This window comes from Oncorhynchus nerka, linkage group LG4, assembly GCF_034236695.1.
Source record: "Oncorhynchus nerka isolate Pitt River linkage group LG4, Oner_Uvic_2.0, whole genome shotgun sequence".
Classification (NCBI taxonomy): domain Eukaryota; kingdom Metazoa; phylum Chordata; class Actinopteri; order Salmoniformes; family Salmonidae; genus Oncorhynchus; species Oncorhynchus nerka.
The window spans coordinates 99,786,273-99,810,036 of NC_088399.1; the positions used below are offsets into that span (position 1 = coordinate 99,786,273).

The 23,764-nt window shown below is 48.0% G+C and overlaps 1 protein-coding gene across 1 annotated transcript in view; it reads left to right on the top strand.

Moving 5' to 3' along the window:
* LOC115127591 (CUB and sushi domain-containing protein 2-like) overlaps positions 1-23,764 on the top strand; it is a 967,797-nt gene that overhangs the window by 464,430 nt on the left and 479,603 nt on the right. The window contains 2 exon segments of the mRNA XM_065018162.1: positions 6,727-6,814; positions 7,730-7,854. Of these exon segments, the coding sequence (XP_064874234.1) occupies positions 6,727-6,814; positions 7,730-7,854 (213 nt within the window).

Here is a 23,764-nt window from a genome sequence, read left to right on the forward strand (position 1 = left end):
CTAGTCCTCTATCTCCATCACCTCATACCCATCTCCTCTACCTCCATCACCTCATACCCATCTCCTCTAGTCCTCTACCTCCATCACCTCATACCCATCTCCTCTAGTCCTCTACCTCCATCACCTCATACCCATCTCCTCTAGTCCTCTACCTCCATCACCTCATACCCATCTCCTCTAGTCCTCTATCTCCATCACCTCATACCCATCTCCTCTAGTCCTCTACCTCCATCACCTCATACCCATCTCCTCTAGTCCTCTATCTCCATCACCTCATACCCATCTCCTCTAGTCCTCTATCTCCATCACCTCATACCCATCTCCTCTAGTCCTCTACCTCCATCACCACATACCCATCTCCTCTAGTCCTCTACCTCCATCACCACATACCCATCTCCTCTAGTCCTCCACCTCCATCACCACATACCCATCTCCTCTAGTCCTCTACCTCCATCACCACATACCCATCTCCTCTAGTCCTCCACCTCCATCACCACATACCCATCTCCTCCTAGTCCTCTATCTCCATCACCTCATACCCATCTCCTCTACCTCCATCACCTCATACCCATCTCCTCTAGTCCTCTACCTCCATCACCTCATACCCATCTCCTCTAGTCCTCTACCTCCATCACCTCATACCCATCTCCTCTAGTCCTCTACCTCCATCACCACATACCTATCTCCTCTAGTCCTCTACCTCCATCACCACATACCCATCTCCTCTAGTCCTCTACCTCCATCACCACATACCCATCTCCTCTAGTCCTCTACCTCCATCACCACATACCCATCTCCTCTAGTCCTCTACCTCCATCACCACATACCCATCTCCTCTAGTCCTCTACCTCCATCACCACATACCCATCTCCTCTAGTCCTCTACCTCCATCACCACATACCCATCTCCTCTAGTCCTCTACCTCCATCACCTCATACCCATCTCCTCTAGTCCTCTACCTCCATCACCACATACCCATCTCCTCTAGTCCTCTACCTCCATCACCTCATACCCATCTCCTCTAGTCCTCTACCTCCATCACCTCATACCCATCTCCTCTAGTCCTCTACCTCCATCACCACATACCCATCTCCTCTAGTCCTCTACCTCCATCACCTCATACCCATCTCCTCTAGTCCTCTACCTCCATCACCACATACCCATCTCCTCTAGTCCTCTACCTCCATCACCACATACCCATCTCCTCTAGTCCTCTATCTCCATCACCTCATACCCATCTCCTCTAGTCCTCTACCTCCATCACCTCATACCCATCTCCTCTTGTCCTCTACCTCCATCACCTCATACCCATCTCCTCTAGTCCTCCACCTCCATCACCTCATACCCATCTCCTCTAGTCCTCTACCTCCATCACCTCATACCCATCTCCTCTAGTCCTCTACCTCCATCACCTCATACCCATCTCCTCTAGTCCTCTACCTCCATCACCTCATACCCATCTCCTCTAGTCCTCTACCTCCATCACCTCATACCCATCTCCTCTAGTCCTCTACCTCCATCACCTCATACCCATCTCCTCTAGTCCTCTACCTCCATCACCTCATACCCATCTCCTCTAGTCCTCTACCTCCATCACCTCATACCCATCTCCTCTATCTCCATCACCTCATACCCATCTCCTCTAGTCCTCTATCTCCATCACCTCATACCCATCTCCTCTAGTCCTCTATCTCCATCACCTCATACCCATCTCCTCTAGTCCTCTACCTCCATCACCACATACCCATCTCCTCTAGTCCTCTACCTCCATCACCACATACCCATCTCCTCTAGTCCTCCACCTCCATCACCACATACCCATCTCCTCTAGTCCTCTATCTCCATCACCTCATACCCATCTCCTCTACCTCCATCACCTCATACCCATCTCCTCTAGTCCTCTACCTCCATCACCTCATACCCATCTCCTCTAGTCCTCTATCTCCATCACCTCATACCCATCTCCTCTAGTCCTCTACCTCCATCACCTCATACCCATCTCCTCTAGTCCTCTACCTCCATCACCTCATACCCATCTCCTCTAGTCCTCTACCTCCATCACCTCATACCCATCTCCTCTAGTCCTCTATCTCCATCACCTCATACCCATCTCCTCTAGTCCTCTACCTCCATCACCTCATACCCATCTCCTCTAGTCCTCTATCTCCATCACCTCATACCCATCTCCTCTAGTCCTCTATCTCCATCACCTCATACCCATCTCCTCTAGTCCTCTACCTCCATCACCACATACCCATCTCCTCTAGTCCTCTACCTCCATCACCACATACCCATCTCCTCTAGTCCTCCACCTCCATCACCACATACCCATCTCCTCTAGTCCTCTACCTCCATCACCACATACCCATCTCCTCTAGTCCTCCACCTCCATCACCACATACCCATCTCCTCTAGTCCTCTATCTCCATCACCTCATACCCATCTCCTCTACCTCCATCACCTCATACCCATCTCCTCTAGTCCTCTACCTCCATCACCTCATACCCATCTCCTCTAGTCCTCTACCTCCATCACCTCATACCCATCTCCTCTAGTCCTCTACCTCCATCACCACATACCTATCTCCTCTAGTCCTCTACCTCCATCACCACATACCCATCTCCTCTAGTCCTCTACCTCCATCACCACATACCCATCTCCTCTAGTCCTCTACCTCCATCACCACATACCCATCTCCTCTAGTCCTCTACCTCCATCACCACATACCCATCTCCTCTAGTCCTCTACCTCCATCACCACATACCCATCTCCTCTAGTCCTCTACCTCCATCACCACATACCCATCTCCTCTAGTCCTCTACCTCCATCACCTCATACCCATCTCCTCTAGTCCTCTACCTCCATCACCACATACCCATCTCCTCTAGTCCTCTACCTCCATCACCTCATACCCATCTCCTCTAGTCCTCTACCTCCATCACCTCATACCCATCTCCTCTAGTCCTCTACCTCCATCACCACATACCCATCTCCTCTAGTCCTCTACCTCCATCACCTCATACCCATCTCCTCTAGTCCTCTACCTCCATCACCACATACCCATCTCCTCTAGTCCTCTACCTCCATCACCACATACCCATCTCCTCTACCTCCATCACCACATACCCATCTCCTCTAGTCCTCTACCTCCATCACCACATACCCATCTCCTCTACCTCCATCACCACATACCCATCTCCTCTAGTCCTCTACCTCCATCACCACATACCCATCTCCTCTACCTCCATCACCTCATACCCATCTCCTCTAGTCCTCTACCTCCATCACCTCATACCCATCTCCTCTAGTCCTCTACCTCCATCACCTCATACCCATCTCCTCTAGTCCTCTACCTCCATCACCTCATACCCATATCCTCTAGTCCTCTACCTCCATCACCTCATACCCATCTCCTCTAGTCCTCTACCTCCATCACCACATACCCATCTCCTCTACCTCCATCACCTCATACCCATCTCCTCACCTCCATCACCTCCATCACCTCATACCCATCTCCTCTACCTCCATCACCACCTCATACCCATCTCCTCTAGTCCTCTACCTCCATCACCTCATACCCATCTAGTCCTCTACTCCTCCATCACCCATCTCCTCTACCCATCTCCTCTACCCATCTCCTCTCCATCACCACATACCCATCTCCTCTACCTCCATCACCACATACCCATCTCCTCTAGTCCTCTACCTCCATCACCACATACCCATCTCCTCTACCTCCATAACCTCATACCCATCTCCTCTAGTCCTCTACCTCCATCACCACATACCCATCTCCTCTACCTCCATCACCTCATACCCATCTCCTCTACCTCCATCACCTCATACCCATCTCCTCTACCTCCATCACCTCATACCCATCTCCTCTAGTCCTCTACCTCCATCACCTCATACCCATCTCCTCTAGTCCTCTATCTCCATCACCTCATGCCCATCTCATCTAGTCCTCTACCTCCATCACCTCATACCCATCTCCTCTAGTCCTCTATCTCCATCACCTCATACCCATCTCCTCTAGTCCTCTATCTCCATCACCTCATACCCATCTCCTCTAGTCCTCTACCTCCATCACCACATACCCATCTCCTCTAGTCCTCTACCTCCATCACCACATACCCATCTCCTCTAGTCCTCCACCTCCATCACCACATACCCATCTCCTCTAGTCCTCCACCTCCATCACCACATACCCATCTCCTCTAGTCCTCTATCTCCATCACCTCATACCCATCTCCTCTACCTCCATCACCTCATACCCATCTCCTCTAGTCCTCTACCTCCATCACCTCCATCACCTCCATCACCTCCATCACCTCCATCACCTCCATCACCTCATACCCATCTCCTCTAGTCCTCTACCTCCATCACCTCCATCACCTCCATCACCTCCATCACCTCATACCCATCTCCTCTAGTCCTCTACCTCCATCACCTCCATCACCTCCATCACCTCCATCACCTCCATCACCTCCATCACCTCTAGTCCTCTACCTCCATCACCTCCATCACCTCCATCACCTCCATCACCTCTAGTCCTCTACCTCCATCACCTCCATCACCTCCATCACCTCCATCACCTCTAGTCCTCTACCTCCATCACCTCCATCACCTCTAGTCCTCTACCTCCATCACCTCCATCACCTCTAGTCCTCTACCTCCATCACCTCCATCACCTCTAGTCCTCTACCTCCATCACCTCCATCACCTCCATCACCTCCATCACCTCCATCACCTCCTCTACCTCCATCACCTCCATCACCTCCATCACCTCCATCACCTCTAGTCCTCTACCTCCATCACCTCCATCACCTCCATCACCTCCATCACCTCCATCACCTCCTCTACCTCATCACCTCCATCACCTCCATCACCTCCATCACCTCTAGTCCTCTACCTCCATCACCTCCATCACCTCCATCACCTCCATCACCTTCTGCTCTTTATTCTATTTTAATAATTTCCTCTTAATTTTAATTTGAATTCTTCTTCTCTCCTTCTTTAACTTCTCCTCCAACTCTTTCTCTCTCCATCCCACTGCCCTGGTTATGACCTCCGTTCCCTTGAGACGATCCTGCCCTTTCCCCCCCTCATCAATATGCATGAGCCCCCCTGCCATGCTCCAGAGTCTCGGCTAATCAGCCGGTGTCACTTTGGATTTGGCCCCGCCTGTCGGACCTTCGACCCCGCCCTGTCTGTCAAAGGGCCTGCAGGGTTGGCTGGCTCACTGACCCTGTGTCACTTCCCCTTCCTGTCTCAGTCTGTTGACATGTTTTAGCATGATCCTTTCATATTGGTGGAGATATTATTATTTAAATAGATGATAATGTTGATGATGGTCAACAGAGGAATATCAATCCCTAACCTTCACAAAGATATAATGAATATTATGGCTAAAACTATGCCAAGTGACAAAGGCTGCAGACATGTGCATTTCAAATGGTATGTCATGAATATGTTGACAGTTCTCTACAAGTCTTAGGTGAGAAAGATTCCAGTCGATCCCTTCTGGCTCTAGACATGAGGCGATGTCAGAGCAGGTATTTAGCCTGGCTATAGGTAGCTGCACCACCCTGTTTGATCGTGTTGAATTGAGAAATCCACTGTATTTGCATGCCAATCACGTTTACCCTTCTCTCCTCGTGGATGTAGTCTGGGCCGGGGACATGTAACAATGTGTGTCGTTATCAGGTTTAGTTTAAATGCTTCGTCAGGTAATTTACCGGGATTTTCGCTGTAAAAATCTGTGAATATCTAACTCTGTCTCTCTCTCATCCCTCTCTCTCATCCCTCTCTCTCATCCCTCTCATCCCTCTCTCTATTTCTTCTCTCATCCCTCTCTCTCATCCCTCCCTCTCATCCCTCCCTCTGACCCCTCTCTCTCATCCCTCTCTCTCATCCCTCTCTCTCATCCCTCTCTCTCATCCCTCTCTCTCATCCCTCTCTCTCATCCCTCTCATCCCTCTCTCTATTTCTTCTCTCATCCCTCTCTCTCATCCCTCCCTCTCATCCCTCTCTCTCATCCCTCTCTCTCATCCCTCTCTTATCCCTCTGTCTCATCCCTCTCTCTCATCCCTCTCTCTCATCCCTCTCTCTCATCCCTCTCTTATCCCTCTCTCTCAACCCTCTCTCTCATCCCTCTCTCTCATCCCTCTCTCTCATCCCTCTCTCTCATCCCTCTCATCCCTCTCTCTCATCACTCTCTCTCATCCCTCTCTTATCCCTCTCTCTCAACCCTCCCTCTCACCCCTCCCTCTCATCCCTCCCTCTGACCCCTCTCTCTCACCCCTCCCTCTCATCCCTCCCTCTGACCCCTCTCTCTCACCCTCCCTCTCATCCCTCCCTCTCAACCCTCCCTCTCACCCCTCTCTCTCACCCCTCTCTCTCATCCCTCCCTCTGACCCCTCTCTCTCACCCCTCCCTCTCATCCCTCTCTCTCATCCCTCCCTCTCTTATCCCTCCCTCTCATCCCTCTCTCTCATCCCTCCCTCTCATCCCTCCCTCTCATCCCTCTCTCTCATCCCTCTCTCTCATCCCTCCCTCTCATCCCTCTCATCCCTCTCATCCCTCTCATCCCTCTCTTATCCCTCTCTCTCAACCCTCCCTCTCACCCCTCTCTCTCATCCCTCTCTCTCATCCCTCTCTTATCCCTCTCTCATCCCTCTCTCTCAACCCTCCCTCTCATCTCTCTCTCTCATCCTCCCCTCTCAGTGTCTCAGATGGGTGTGGCCCAGGGACATAACATGTGTCCAGACCCGGGGATCCCTGACCGAGGGAGAAGAAAAGGATCAGACTTCAGGTAAAGGAGGGGAGAGACTGAGGGGAGACTGAGGGGAGACTGATGGGAGACTGAGGGGAGAGTACTGTACATGAACAGAGGGGAGACTGAGGAGAGACTGAGGGGAGAGACTGAGGGGAGAGACTGAGGGGAGAGACTGAGGGGAGACTGAGGGGAGACTGAGGGGAGACTGATGGGAGACTGAGGGGAGAGTACTGTACATGAACAGAGGGGAGACAGAGACAGAGGGGAGAGTACTGTACATGAACAGAGGAGAGACAGAGACAGAGGGGAGAGTACTGTACATGAACAGAGGAGAGACAGAGGGGAGAGTACTGTACATGAACAGAGGAGAGACAGAGGGGAGAGTACTGTACATGAACAGAGGAGAGACAGAGGGGAGAGTACTGTACATGAACAGAGGAGAGACAGAGGGGAGAGTACTGTACATGAACAGAGGAGAGACAGAGGGGAGAGTACTGTACATGAACAGAGGAGAGACAGAGGGGAGAGTACTGTACATGAACAGAGGAGAGACAGAGGGGAGAGTACTGTACATGAACAGAGGAGAGACAGAGGGGAAAGTACTGTACATGAACAGAGGAGAGACAGGAGGTTACAGCTGTAACCGCTCAATTTTTCAGTTTTTGATTTGTTAAAAAATGAAATATCCAATAAATGTCGTTCCACTTCATGATTGTGTCCCACTTGTTGTTGATTCTTCACAAAAAAATACAGTTTTATATCTTTATGTTTGAAGCCTGAAATGTGGCAAAAGGTCGCAAAGTTCAAGGGGGCCGAATACTTTCGCAAGGCACTGTACATACAGACAACCCTTCAGGACGGTAGTTTTCCTTCCCAAGACGTTAAAGACCAGTGTTACAATACATCCATCTCTATGTGTATAAACCTCTGTCTCTCTACCTCCCCCTACAGGCGGGGAACCACGGTGTACTTCTCCTGTGATGAGGGTTACGAGCTGCAGGGCTCTAAGAGCATCAGCTGCCTGAGAGTCACAGACAGCTACGTAGGCTGGAGCGACGACCGACCCATCTGCAGAGGTATGGGGGCGGAGGGGGGGGGGGTCTCTCTGCTCATGTGTGTATCTGTGTCTCTGTGTGTGGGTGTGTGTGTGTGTGTGGGGGGGGGGGGGTTATCTGTTCATACTGTGTGTTTATCTGTTAGCCTGAGCTGGACTTGACTCTCATCTATCTACACTGGCAGTCCACTGCCCACAAGGCGAATAAACTTCCTCCCATCGTTTAGTGACAAGCAGACAGAATGTCCACGGCCTCTGTGTGTCATCCACGGCCTCTGTGTGTCGTCCACGGCCTCTGTGTGTGTCATCCACGGCCTGTGTGTGTCGTCCACGACCTCTGTGTGTCATCCACGGCCTGTGTGTGTCGTCCACGGCCTCTGTGTGTGTCATCCACGGCCTGTGTGTGTCGTCCACGACCTCTGTGTGTCATCCACGGCCTGTGTGTGTCGTCCACGGCCTCTGTGTGTGTCATCCACGGCCTGTGTGTGTCGTCCACGACCTCTGTGTGTCATCCATGGCCTGTGTGTGTGTCGTCCATGGCCTGTGTGTGTGTCGTCCACGGCCTGTGTGTGTCGTCCACGGCCTGTGTGTGTCGTCCATGGCCTCCGTGTGTCATCCACGACCTCTGTGTGTCGTCCACGGCCTGTGTGTGTCATCCACGACCTCTGTGTGTCGTCCACGGTCTGTGTGTGTCGTCCACGGCCTGTGTGTGTCGTCCACGGCCTGTGTGTGTCGTCCACGGCCTGTGTGTGTCGTCCACGACCTCTGTGTGTGTCGTCCACGGCCTCTGTGTGTCGTCCACGACCTCTGTGTGTGTCGTCCATGGCCTCTGTGTGTGTCGTCCACGGCCTCTGTGTGTGTCGTCCACGGCCTCCATGTGTCGTCCACGGCCTGTGTGTGTCGTCCACGACCTCTGTGTGTGTCGTCCACGGCCTCTGTGTGTCATCCACGGCCTCTGTGTGTCGTCCACGGCCTCTGTGTGTGTCATCCACGGCCTGTGTGTGTCGTCCACGACCTCTGTGTGTCATCCACGGCCTGTGTGTGTCATCCACGGCCTCTGTGTGTGTCATCCACGGCCTGTGTGTGTCGTCCACGACCTCTGTGTGTCATCCACGGCCTGTGTGTGTCGTCCACGGCCTCTGTGTGTCATCCACGGCCTGTGGGTGTCGTCCACGACCTCTGTGTGTCATCCATGGCCTGTGTGTGTGTCGTCCATGGCCTGTGTGTGTGTCGTCCACGGCCTGTGTGTGTCGTCCACGGCCTGTGTGTGTCGTCCATGGCCTCCGTGTGTCATCCACGACCTCTGTGTGTCGTCCACGGCCTGTGTGTGTCATCCACGGCCTCTGTGTGTGTCGTCCATGGCCTCCATGTGTCATCCACGACCTCTGTGTGTCATCCACGACCTCTGTGTGTCATCCACGACCTCCGTGTGTCATCCACGACCTCTGTGTGTCGTCCACGGCCTGCGTGTGTCGTCCACGACCTCCGCGTGTGTCGTCCACGGCCTCCGTGTGTCATCCACGGCCTCCGTGTGTCATCCACGGCCTCAGTGTGTCGTCCACGGCCTCAGTGTGTCGTCCACTGCCTCCGTGTGTCGTCCACGGCCTCAGTGTGTCGTCCACGGCCTCAGTGTGTCGTCCACGGCCTCAGTGTGTCGTCCACTGCCTCCGTGTGTCGTCCACGGCCTCCGTGTGTCGACCAATCTACCAACAACCTGTGTGGCTTTGTGTTGCACCCTAACCACCCAAACAGGCTGATGTTCTACTGACAACAACTGTGTCTGAATGTATCAGAGTAAAGCAGAGAGACAGAGTCCCGTCTCTATTAGATGAATGTATCAGAGTAAAGCAGACAGACACCACACACCACACACCACACACACACACACCACAAACACACACACACCACACACACACACACACACACCACACACACACACACACACACACACCACACACACACACGCACGCACGCACACACACGCACACACACACACACACACACACACACACACACACACACACACCACACACCACACACACACACCACACACACACACATACACACACACACACACACACACACACACCATACACCACACACACACACACACACACACACACACACACACACACAGGTGAGATAGCTCCGAGGGGATTGAAGAAGAGAAGGGTTTCAACAGTGACCTTTGAGGTCCAGTTTTCTACAGTCCCTTTGTCACTCATTTCAGAACCATGTGGTGATTACTCAAATCTCTAGACACACAACTCTAAACGGTCATCACTTGTAACACAGGCTGTCCAATGTTCAAAACATTGCATTGTGCGTTCATATCTTTAAAGAAACCTTGCACTTGCAGATTTATTGGGTCAAATAACTCATTTATCATGAAACACCATCGGAACATTCATTTAGATCACACACACACACACAAGATACCGACAGTTAGTTTCACTGTGTAGTTGTTTATACAATCATTAAATATTGTAGTACAAAATATGTGAAAACATCACTGCAGTGTTCCTCTCCTGGCTTACTGTAAAACATCAACTGCAGTATTCCTCACCTGGTTTACTGTAAAACACCACTGCAGTGTTCCTCTCCTGGCTTACTGTAAAACATCACTGCAGTGTTCCTCACCTGGCTTACTGTAAAACATCACTGCAGTTTTCCTCACCTGGCTTACTGTAAAACATCACTGCAGTGTTCCTCACCTGGCTTACTGTAAAACATCACTGCAGTTTTCCTCACCTGGCTTACTGTAAAACATCACTACAGTGTTCCTCACCTGGTTTACTGTAAAACACCACTGCAGTGTTCCTCACCTGGCTTACTGTAAAACATCACTGCAGTGTTCCTCGCCTGGCTAACTGTAAAATATCACTGCAGTGTTCCTCACCTGGCTTACTGTAAAACATCACTGCAGTGTTCCTCACCTGGCTTACTGTAAAACATCACTACAGTGTTCCTCACCTGGCTTACTGTAAAACATCACTGCAGTGTTCCTCACCTGGCTTACTGTAAAACATCACTGCAGTGTTCCTCACCTGGCTTACTGTAAAACATCACTGCAGTGTTCCTCACCTGGCTTACTGTAAAACATCACTGCAGTGTTCCTCACCTGGCTTACTGTAAAACATCACTGCAGTGTTCCTCACCTGGCTTACTGTAAAATGTCAACTGCAGTGTTCCTCACCTGGCTTACTGTAAAACATCACTGCAGTGTTCCTCACCTGGCTTACTGTAAAATGTCAACTGCAGTGTTCCTCACCTGGCTTACTGTAAAACATCACTGCAGTGTTCCTCACCTGGTTTACTGTAAAACATCACTGCAGTGTTCCTCACCTGGCTTACTGTAAAACATCACTGCAGTGTTCCTCACCTAGCTTACTGTAAAACATCACTGCAGTGTTCCTCACCTGGCTTACTGTAAAAGATCACTGCAGTGTTCCTCACCTGGCTTACTGTAAAACATCACTGCAGTGTTCCTCACCTGTCTTACTGTAAAACATCACTGCAGTATTCCTCACCTGGCTTACTGTAAAACATCACTGCAGTGTTCCTCACCTGGCTTACTGTAAAACATCACTGCAGTGTTCCTCACCTGGCTTACTGTAAAACATCACTGCAGTGTTCCTCACCTGGCTTACTGTAAAAGATCACTGCAGTGTTCCTCACCTGGCTTACTGTAAAACATCAACTGCAGTGTTCCTCACCTGGCTTACTGTAAAACACCACTGCAGTGTTCCTCACCTGACTTACTGTAAAAATCAAAACAAAGGTTTAATTACTGTACTTCTATATTTCCATCAACCCTGTCTGGTGGATTTGACCACAGGTTCTCATCCACATCAGAAGGTGATTTCATTGGCCAAACATCTTGGGAAGAATCTTCAGGTGAATCCAGGCCTGACACTGGTCTGCCGTGATGTCATTGCATGCGTCATCCACGGCCTAGAGAAGGGCGGCTTGTTCGTGAGGGCGCCTATCATATACTTTCCACCTCCATGTGGAGAAAAATTCCTCAATCGGTTTAGGGAAAGGAGAGTATGGGGATAAGTTCATGGTGGTAAATTGTGGATGGGCCTGAAACCATGCTTGACACACATTGACATAGGTCACGCCATCAGCTCTACAGACCTGATTTATCTCATCAAGGTTACAAGGAGAGCTGCATTATATGATCCAATACGAGGTCTGCGTCCCACCCACACCATCTTCTGATATAGCCGCACACATGGTGAGGTTGGCCCCACGTTGTCCAGGTATTTGGATGGTCGCCCGCTGGCCAATGAAATTCCGACCTCTCCTCCTTGTCTTGGCCAGGTTGAAGCCTGTCTCATCCAAAAAGAGGAATTTGTGATGGTTTTCATCAGTATCCAGCTCCATCACCCTCTAAAAATACATTTTGGATAGAGAATTACTGATTACAATGATGTAGAATGTTGGGGGGGAAATTTTCACAACAGGCATCTTGAAACTAAACATACCTGAACATACTCAGTCCTCAGTTACTTCACTCTGTCTGCATTTCTTTCCAAAGGCACAAGGTATATATCTGTTTTAGAGACACCTGGTGCCTTTTCAGCATGCCTGCAATAGTCAGCAAACTTATGGCTTCCACATTGTTGAACATGTTGTCATTGTCCAAGATGATGCTGCCAAATATCTGTAAGGCGAATATCATTTCTGTCCCGAACCAAATTGACCACAGGCCGCTCTTATTGGTCAATCAGAATTTTCCCTCTGCCTCCCCTATTTGCCCTAGTCTCAATGCTGCTGGGAAAATGACAGTAAGATCACATTTAGTCACATCAACTACTCTGTGGTACACATTGGCATGCAATATACAGTCATTTGACAGTTGAGAGTAGCCTAATGTTTAGCGCATGCTGAAGACTTACCGGTTCTCATTGCAGAACGTTCTGATGATTGAGGCCATGGTTGATCTTATGAGATTTGGTTGAATCATTGTAGCTGCCTCAGTCATTGTCTTGTCATGATTTACGACATGGTCTAAAACTATTGCTCGGATTTCATTGGACGCTCTTTGCTGTTGCTGCCTTGGTCCGTGGCCTTGTCCTCTACCACGTTCCCCCCACACCTCTCCAACGAGGCCCACGACCACCTCTCAGAAGGGGTGCTTGGTCCGTGGCCTTGTCCTCTACCACGTTCCCCCACACCTCTCCAACGAGGCCCACGACCTCTCAGAAGGGGCGCTTGGTCCGTGGTCTTGTCCTCTACCACGTTCCCCCTACACCTCTCAGAAGGGGTGCTTGGTCCGTGGTCTTGTCCTCTACCACGTTCCCCCCACACCTCTCAGAAGGGGTTCTTGGTCCGTGGCCTTGTCCTCTACCACGTTCCCCCCACACCTCTCAGAAGGGGTTCTTGGTTCGTGGCCTTGTCCTCTACCACGTTCCCCCCACACCTCTCCAACGAGGCCCACGACCACCTCTCAGAAGGGGTGCTTGGTCCGTGGCCTTGTCCTCTACCACGTTCCCCCCACGACCACCTCTCAGAAGGGGTGCTTGGTCCGTGGCCTTGTCCTCTACCACGTTCCCCCACACCTCTCCAACGAGGCCCACGACCTCTCAGAAGGGGCGCTTGGTCCGTGGTCTTGTCCTCTACCACGTTCCCCCTACACCTCTCAGAAGGGGTGCTTGGTCCGTGGTCTTGTCCTCTACCACGTTCCCCCCACACCTCTCAGAAGGGGTTCTTGGTCCGTGGCCTTGTCCTCTACCACGTTCCCCCCACACCTCTCAGAAGGGGTTCTTGGTCCGTGGCCTTGTCCTCTACCACGTTCCCCCCCACAGCTCTCCAACGAGGCCCACGACCACCTCTCAGAAAGGGTGCTTGGTCCGTGGCCTTGTCCTCTACCACATTCCCCACCACACCTCTCAGAAGGGGTTCTTGGTCCGTGGCCTTGTCCTCTACCACGTTCCCCCCACACCTCTCAGAAGGGGTTCTTGGTCCGTGGCCTTGTCCTCTACCACGTTCCCCCCACACCTCTCAGAAGGGGTTCTTGGTCCGTGGCCTTGTCCTCTACCACATTCCCCACCACACCTCTCCAACGAGGCCCACGACCACCTCTCAGAAGGGGTGCTTGGTCCGTGGCCTTGTCTTCTACCACGTTCCCCCCACAGCTCTCCAACGAGGCCCACGACCACCTCTCAGAAGGGGTGCTCGTCCCTGCCATTCCTTTGACCACCACGTCTTCCTCGTCTTCTTCCTCGTCTTCCTCCTCCCACTGCTTGACCTCTATTGTGACCTGGATCACCTGCCGGCTCCATGTTATCACTATGTTGTTGTAGGTGGATACCACTCAGTCCACTATACAGCTCCACTATACAGCTCCACTATACAGCTCCACTATACAGCTCCATGTTATCACTATGTTGTTGTAGGTGGATACCACTCAGTCCACTAAAGCTCCACTATACAGCTCCACTATACAGCTCCATGTTATCTCTGTGTTGTTGTAGGTGGATACCACTCAGTTCACTATACAGCTCCATGTTATCTCTATGTTGTTGTAGATGGATACCACTCAGTTCACTAAAGCTCCACTATACAGCTCCACTATACAGCTCCACTATACAGCTCCACTATACAGCTCCACTATACAGCTCCATGTTATCTCTATGTTGTTGTAGGTGGATACCACTCAGTCCACTATACAGCTCCACTATACAGCTCCACTATACAGCTCCATGATATCTCTATGTTGTTGTAGGTGGATACCACTCAGTCCACTATACAGCTCCACTATACAGCTCCACTATACAGCTCCACTATACAGCTCCACTATACAGCTCCACTATACAGCTCCATGTTATCACTATGTTGTTGTAGGTGGATACCACTCAGTCCACTATACAGCTCCACTATACAGCTCCACTATACAGCTCCACTATACAGCTCCACTATACAGCTCCACTATACAGCTCCATGTTATCTCTATGTTGTTGTAGGTGGATACCACTCAGTCCACTATACAGCTCCACTATACAGCTCCACTATACAGCTCCATGTTATCTCTATGTTGTTGTAGGTGGATACCACTCAGTTCACTATACAGCTCCACTATACAGCTCCACTATACAGCTCCATGTTATCTCTGTGTTGTTGTAGGTGGATACCACTCAGTTCACTATACAGCTCCACTATACAGCTCCACTATACAGCTCCACTATACAGCTCCATGTTATCTCTATGTTGTTGTAGATGGATACCACTCAGTTCACTAAAGCTCCACTATACAGCTCCACTATACAGCTCCACTATACAGCTCCACTATACAGCTCCATGTTATCTCTATGTTGTTGTAGGTGGATACCACTCAGTCCACTATACAGCTCCACTATACAGCTCCACTATACAGCTCCATGTTATCTCTGTGTTGCTGTAGATGGATACCACTCAGTCCACTATACAGCTCCACTATACAGCTCCATGTTATCTCTATGTTGCTGTAGATGGATACCACTCAGTCCACTATACAGCTCCACTATACAGCTCCACTATACAGCTCCATGTTATCTCTATGTTGTTGTAGGTGGATACCACTCAGTCCACTATACAGCTCCACTATACAGCTCCACTATACAGCTCCACTATACAGCTCCATGTTATCTCTATGTTGTTGTAGGTGGATACCACTCAGTCCACTATACACTCGTACCACAATGTGAAATCAATCATCAGTAACGAGTTGGCAGTTTTGGAAATGCAATTACAGACCTACACTCAACATCCACTTTATTAGGTACACCTGCGTGTTAACGCAAATAGCTCCTTCGAACAGCGAATCATGTGGCTGCCTGCAACTCAATATATAGAGTATATAGAGTAGAGAGCTTTAGATGTTGTTCGACCAAACATTAGAACAGGCAAGATGAGTAATCTAAGCGACTTTGACGTAGTATGATTGTTGATGCCACACACGGTGGTTTGTGCATCTCAAAAACAGCTGCCTTCCTGGGATTTTTTAAGGACTACAATCTCTAGAGTTTACAGAGAATGGTGCGATTAACAAAACACATGCGGTACTGTGGTCAAAAACACCTTGTTAATGAGAGAGGTCAGAGGAGAATGTCCAGATTCATTCAAGCTAACAGAAAGGCCTCAAATGCTAAAAAAAACTGCCATTTAAAACAGTTGTGTGCAGAAGGGCATCTCTTAATGTACAACACCGTGAATAATTCAGGCTGTTGTGGAGGCAAAAAGGGGGTCCTACCCAGTACTAGAGAGGTGTACCTAATAAAGTGGTCGGTGAGTGTACAGTAATGTCAAATCTGAAAACACTGTCTGGAAAAGTGGTACATGTGACCATAGAAACAGTGTCTGATAAAGAATGATGATGAAACATTACATCCATAGATAATGTAGTCCAATTGGTTCATGTTCCACGGTAATTGGTGTCAATGGATCTCGTTATCCTGAAACATTCATGATCTAAACATTGTTTGTCAGTTTCCATACAATTATTTCCATCACAAATATGAAAATAAGACATATGGAATCATGTAGTAACCAAAGAAGTGTTAAACAAATCAAAATATATTTAATATTTTAGATTCTTCCAAGTAGCCACCCTTTGCCTTGATGAAAGCGTTGTACACTCTTGGCATTCTTTCAACGAGCTTCATGAGGAATGCTTTTCCTCCAGTCTTGAAGGAGTTCCCACATATGCTGAGCACTTGTTTGCTTGGTTTTTCTTCTTCACTCTGCGGATCAACTCATCCCAAACCATCTCAATTGGGTAGACGTCGGGTGATTGTGGAGGCCAGGTCATCTGATGCAGCACTCCATCACTCTCCTTCTTGGTCAAATAGCCCTTACACAGCCTGGAAGTGTGTTGGGTCATTGTCCTGTTGAAAAACAAATGATAGTCCCACTAAGTGCAAACCAGATGGGATGGAGTATCGCTGCAGAATGCTGTGTCACGCCTGCTCCCGCTCTTCCCCCCTGGCGCTCGAGGATATTACACACACCTGCCTTCCCCCGTCACGTGCATCAGCAATTATTGGACTCACCTGGACTCAATCACCTCTGTCATTACTTCCCCTATATATGTCAGTTCCTGTCGTCTGTCTTTGTGTGCCGATGTTGTTCATGTTTCATGTCTGTCTAAATGTCCCTGTACCTGCTTCTCATCTCCGGCATCGGTCCTTACAGGTTAAGTGTGCTTTGAATTATAAATAAATCACAGACGGTGTCACAAGCAAAGCACCCCCACACCACCTCACCTCCTCCTCCATGATTGACGGTGGGAGCCTGCGTCAGACAAAGACACGGCGGTTGGAACCAAAGAAATCTCACATTTGGACTCATCACAACAAAGGACAGATTTCCACGGTCCTAATTGCTCGTGTTTCTTGGCCCAATTGGACCATGATGCCTGATTCACACAGTCTCCTCTGTTCTCTAGTTTTATATATCTAGTTATATACAGTGGCATAGATCTGTCATGAAATCTAATCTGATCACAGCAATAGACAAACACAGTCAGCTTAAACTAAACACACAAACAATTATACATTTTCATGTCTTTATTGAACACAGTGTAAACATTCACAGCGAAAAAACAGGTGAAAAAAAAAAGCATGTGAACTTTTGGATTTAATAACTGGTTGACCCTCCTTTGGCAGCAATAACCTCAACCAAACGTTTTCTGTAGTTGCGGATCAGACCTGCACAATGGTCAGAAGGAATTGTGGACCATTCCTCTTTACAAAACTGTTTCTGTTCAACTATGTAATTGGGATGTCTGGTGTCAAATGCTCTCTCGAGGTCATGCCACAGCATCTCAATCAGGTTGAGGTCAGGACTCTGACTGGGCCTCTCCAGAAGGTGTATTTTCTTCTGTTGAAGCCGTTCTGTTGTTGATTTACTTCTGTGTTTTGGTTCGTTGTCCTGTTGCATCACACAACTTCTGTTGAACTTCAATTGGCGGACAGATAACCTTACATTCTCCTGCAAAACGTCTTGATAAACTTGGGAATACATTTTTTCATCAATGATAGCAAGCTGTCCCAGCCCTGAGGCAGCAAAACAGCCCCAAACCATAATGCACCATCCACCAGACTTTACAGTGGGGAGGTTTTGATGATGTTGTTCTGTGCCTTTATTTTCTTCACACATAGTGTGCTGTAGATTAATCTGTCCACCGAATATTTTGCTAGTAGCACTGTGGAACATCCAGGAGTTCTTTTGCGAACCTTCAGACGTGCAGCAATTTTTTTTTTTGGACAGCAGTGGCTTCTTCCATTGTGTCCTCCCATGAACATCATTCTGGTTTAGTGTTTTACATATAGTAGACTCGTCAACAGAGATGTTAGCATGTCCCGTAGATTTATGTAAGTCTTTAGCTGACATTCTAGGATTCTTCTTAACCTCATTGAGCATTCTGCACTATGCTCTTGCAGTCATCTTTGCAGGATGGCCACTCCTAGGGAGAGTAGCAACAGTGCTGAACTTTCTCCATTTATAGACAATTTGTCTTACAGTGGACTGATGAACATCAAGGCTTTTAGAGATACTTTTGTAACCATTTCCTTCTTCATGCGAGTCAACAATTCTAGGACTTTTGAGATCTTTTCTTCAAGGTATAGTTCACAAATGGCAATGCTTCTTGTAAATCGCAAACTCAAATTGCGTGAGTGTTTTTTATAGGTCAGGGCTGCTCTAACCAACGTCTTACATTTACATTTACATTTAAGTCATTTAGCAGACGCTCTTATCCAGAGCGACTTACAAATTGGTGCATTCACCTTATGACATCCAGTGGAGCAGCCACTTCCCAATGTTGCATCTAAATTTTTTAAGGGGGGGGGGGGGGAGAAGGATTACTTTATCCTATCCTAGGTATTCCTTAAAGAGGTGGGGTTTCAGGTGTCTCCGGAAGGTGGTGATTGACTCCGCTGTCCTGGCGTCGTGAGGGAGTTTGTTCCACCATTGGGGGGCCAGAGCAGCGAACAGTTTTGACTGGGCTGAGCGGGAACTGTACTTCCTCAGTGGTAGGGAGGCGAGCTTGTCCCATTGATTTGACTCAAGGTTAGCTGACTCCTTACTCCAATTAGCTTTTTGGGGAAGTCATTTATCTTATGGGGTTCACATACTTTTTCCAACCTACAATGTGAAAGTTTAAATGATGTATTCAATATAGACAAGAAACATCTTTGTCTATTGTTGTGATTTAGACGAAGATCAGTCATTATGACCAATTTATGCAGAAATCCAGGTCATTCCAAAAGTTTCACATACTTCTTCTTGCCACTGTAGGTCTATGTCTACATTTACATCACACATCTATTTATTTATCTCTATTTCTACAGTTATGCATCTCTGTATCCACCGCTAATTACATGTCTCTACGTCTACAGTCCTCTAATTACATGTCTCTATGTCTACAGTCCTCTAATTACATGTCTCTATGTCTACAGTCCTCTAATTACATGTCTCTATGTCTACAGTCCTCTACGTCTACAGTTGTTCACCTACCTGTTGTTCACCTACCTGTTGTTCACCTACCTACCTGTTGTTCACCTACCTACCTGTTGTTCACCTACCTACCTGTTGTTCACCTACCTACCTGTTGTTCACCTACCTACCTGTTGTTCACCTACCTGTTGTTCACCTACCTACCTGTTGTTCACCTACCTACCTGTTGTTCACCTACCTGTTGTCAACTACCTACCTGTTGTTCACCTACCTGTTGTTCACCTACCTGTTGTTCACCTACCTACCTGTTGTTCACCTACCTACCTGTTGTTCACCTACCTGTTGTTCACCTACCTGTTGTTCACCTACCTGTTGTTCACCACCTACCTGTTGTTCACCTACATGTTGTTCACCTACCTACCTGTTGTTCACCTACCTGTTGGTTAGAGCCTGTTGTTCACCTGTTGTTCACCTACCTGTTGGTTAGAGCCTGTTGTTCACCTGTTGTTCACCTACCTGTTGGTTAGAGCCTGTTGTTCACCTGTTGTTCACCTACCTGTTGGTTAGAGGCTGTTGTTCACCTGTTGTACACCTACCTGTTGTTCACCTACCTACCTGTTGTTCACCTACCTGTTGGTTAGAGCCTGTTGTTCACCTACCTGTTGGTTAGAGCCTGTTGTTCACCTACCTGTTGGTTAGAGCCTGTTGTTCACCTACCTGTTGTTCACACACCTGTTGTTCACCTACCTGTTGTTCACCTACCTGTTGTTCACCTACCTGTTGTTCACACACCTGTTGTTCACCTACCTACCTGTTGTTCACACACCTGTTGTTCACACACCTGTTGTTCACCTACCTGTTGTTCACCTACCTGTTGTTCACCTACCTGTTGGTTAGAGCCTGTTGTTCACCTACCTGTTGTTCACCTACCTGTTGGTTAGAGCCTGTTGTTCACCTACCTGTTGTTCACCTACCTGTTGTTCACCTACCTGTTGTTCACCTACCTGTTGTTCACCTACCCGTTGTTCACCTACCTACCTGTTGTTCACCTACCTACCTGTTGTTCGCCTACCTGTTGTTCACCTACCTGTTGTTCACCTACCTACCTGTTGTTCACACACCTGTTGTTCACCTACCTGTTGTTCACACACCTGTTGTTCACCTACCTGTTGTTCACCTACCTGTTGTTCACCTACCTACCTGTTGTTCACCTACCTACCTGTTGTTCACCTACGTGTTGTTCACCTACCTGTTGTTCACCTACCTGTTGTTCACCTACCTACCTGTTGTTCACCTACCTGTTGTTCACCTACCTGTTGGTTAGAGCCTGTTGTTCACCTACCTGTTGTTCACCTACCTGTTGTTCACCTACCTGTTGGTTAGAGCCTGTTGTTCACCTACCTGTTGTTCACCTACCTGTTGTTCACCTACCTGTTGGTTAGAGCCTGTTGTTCACCTACCTGTTGTTCACCTACCTGTTGTTCACCTACCTGTTGGTTAGAGCCTGTAAGTATGCATCCAAATAAACTTGCTCTTCTGTATATAATAATCTCATCATATAGTAGACTGTATCTGCCAGCTGTTGGCTAGAGTGCATTTGCCAACAGCAGAGTGGGCACATTCGCTATATAACTCAAATGTTACATGCAATGGAAACCCATTTAAATGGAGTTATTATTTTTTTTATTACATGGGAGTTTAACTGCTGAAGTGATTTTTTTATGTGCTCTACATCATCACACACATCTCTTTAACCCCAACAAGTCAATTGAATGAAAACACATCTCTGGTGGGAAAAATACCCATATTGTTCATATGCGGATTTGAGAATATTTGCATGAAATTCTGATGCCATTTGGAAGGAAACCAGCTTCTGGCGAACTATAAGGAATAAGGATATAAGGAATAAGGATATAAGGAATAAGGAATCACTATAAGGAATCATTATTTGTCTTGTTTCATCAATTTAACACCATTAATTGCTGGGTCATTACTCACTACTATTACTTACTAAACGTCCCAGTAATTGCAAATTGCTGCAAGGGGGGAAACTCCGAAAGAGTTGGGTCGAGTAATTAAGCCAAACAATGTTGCTCAGATAAGTGTTCATAAATCATGATGTCACACGGGTACATAAAAACAGAAAAAACTCACACGCTGCACTGTCCTTGACTTAGAGAAGGAGAGGTGAAGGAAATACACTACTGGTAAGCTTTGCTTCCATCCCTCTGTGCCACCCACAAAGCATTGTTACCCACAAAAGCCCATAAAGGAAACAACCACTTCTAGGTCTCGGAATGTGGATTGTTAAATGCTAACTACACTCTTCGATGTTGTTTGGTTATCCCCATACTGTAGGAAAAAATGAACCCTTTTTGGTACAAGGGGATAACTCATTCTGGGTTCAGACTCCCTCTGTGGAAATGATTCCTTTTTGGTACAAGGGGATAACTCATTGTGGGTTCAGACTCCCTCTGTGGAAATGATTCCTTGTTGGTACAAGGGGATAACTCATTGTGGGTTCAGACTCCCTCTGTGGAAATGATTCCTTTTTGGTACAAGGGGATAACTCATTGTGGGTTCAGACTCCCTCTGTGGAAATTATTCATTTTTGGTACAAGGGGATAACTCATTGTGGGTTCAGCCTCCCTCTGTGGAAATTATTCCTTTTTGGTACAAGGGGATAACTCATTGTGGGTTCAGACTCCCTCTTTGGAAACTATTCCTTTTTGGTACAAGGGATAACTCATTGTGGGTTCAGACTCCCTCTGTGGAAATGATTCCTTTTTGGTACAAGGGGATAACTCATTGTGGGTTCAGACTCCCTCTGTGGAAATGATTCCTTTTTGGTACAAGGGGATAACTCATTGTGGGTTCAGACTCCCTCTGTGGAAATGATTCCTTTTTGGTACAAGGGGATAACTCATTCTGGGTTCAGACTCCCTCTGTGGAAATGATTCCTTTTTGGTACAAGGGGATAACTCATTGTGGGTTCAGACTCCCTCTGTGGAAATGATTCCTTTTTGGTACAAGGGGATAACTCATTGTGGGTTCAGACTCCCTCTGTGGAAATGATTCCTTTTTGGTACAAGGGATAACTCATTGTGGGTTCAGACTCCCTCTTTGGAAACTATTCCTTTTTGGTACAAGGGATAACTCATTGTGGGTTCAGACTCCCTCTGTGGAAATGATTCCTTTTTGGTACAAGGGGATAACTCATTGTGGGTTCAGACTCCCTCTGTGGAAATGATTCCTTTTTGGTACAAGGGGATAACTCATTGTGGGTTCAGACTCCCTCTGTGGAAATGATTCCTTTTTGGTACAAGGGGATAACTCATTGTGGGTTCAGACTCCCTCTGTGGAAATGATTCCTTTTTGGTACAAGGGATAACTCATTGTGGGTTCAGACTCCCTCTTTGGAAACTATTCCTTTTTGGTACAAGGGATAACTCATTGTGGGTTCAGACTCCCTCTGTGGAAATGATTCCTTTTTGGTACAAGGGATAACTCATTGTGGGTTCAGACTCCCTCTGTGGAAATTAGTCCTTTTTGGTACAAGGGATAACTCATTGTGGGTTCCATGCAGACTCCCTCTGTGGATATGATTCTACCTGGAACTTAAAGGGATCCTCATATGGGACAAAGACCTTTTAGGGTCTAGATAGAAGAAAAAGTGCTGAATGTGTAGCTAGTTGGCAAAGTTACGGTGACCTTCCTAAAATTCACAGGTTTTCCAGAAATTTCCAGAACCAGCCGGGAATAAACAGAAGGGAACCCAGAATCCTCAAATTTCTTAAAAATGTCTTAATGTTTGCTCGATATACTCAAATTATCAATGATGGCCCATCTACTGCCCACTAATCGTTAGCTGTCTTATTGGCTGCTATCTGAATAGGTCCAACGGACAATTTTCTTGGGTCACTATAACCATATTTATTTTGCCAATTGGATTGGTCCCCTCTACCACACGGAACCCCACTAATCTACCGACGGAAACGCACGAGGTGGCTAAAAACAGACCTCTATCCTCTGCCAGCTTGCTACCGATGGCCCGACTAGCTGTCTGAATCGCCGTGACCCCAACCAACCTCACTACTCACTCGACCCTTATGATCACTCGACTAAGCCTCTCCTTAATGTCAATATGTCTTGTCCATTGCTGTTCTGTTTAGTGATTTTTGGCTTATTTCACTGTAGAGCCTCTAGCCCTGCTCACTATACCTTATCCAACGTTTCAGTTCCACCACCCACACATGCGATGACATCACCTGGTTTCGATGATGTTTCTAGAGACAATATCTCTCTCATCATCACTCAATACCTAGGTTTACCTCCACTGTATTTCTCATCCTACCATACCTTTGTCTGTACGTTATACCTTGAAGCTGTTTTTAGCTATTATATATTTATCGCCCCCAGAAACCTGCTCCTTTTACTCTCTGTTCCAGACATCCTAGGAGACCAATTCTCATAGCTTTTAGCCATACCCT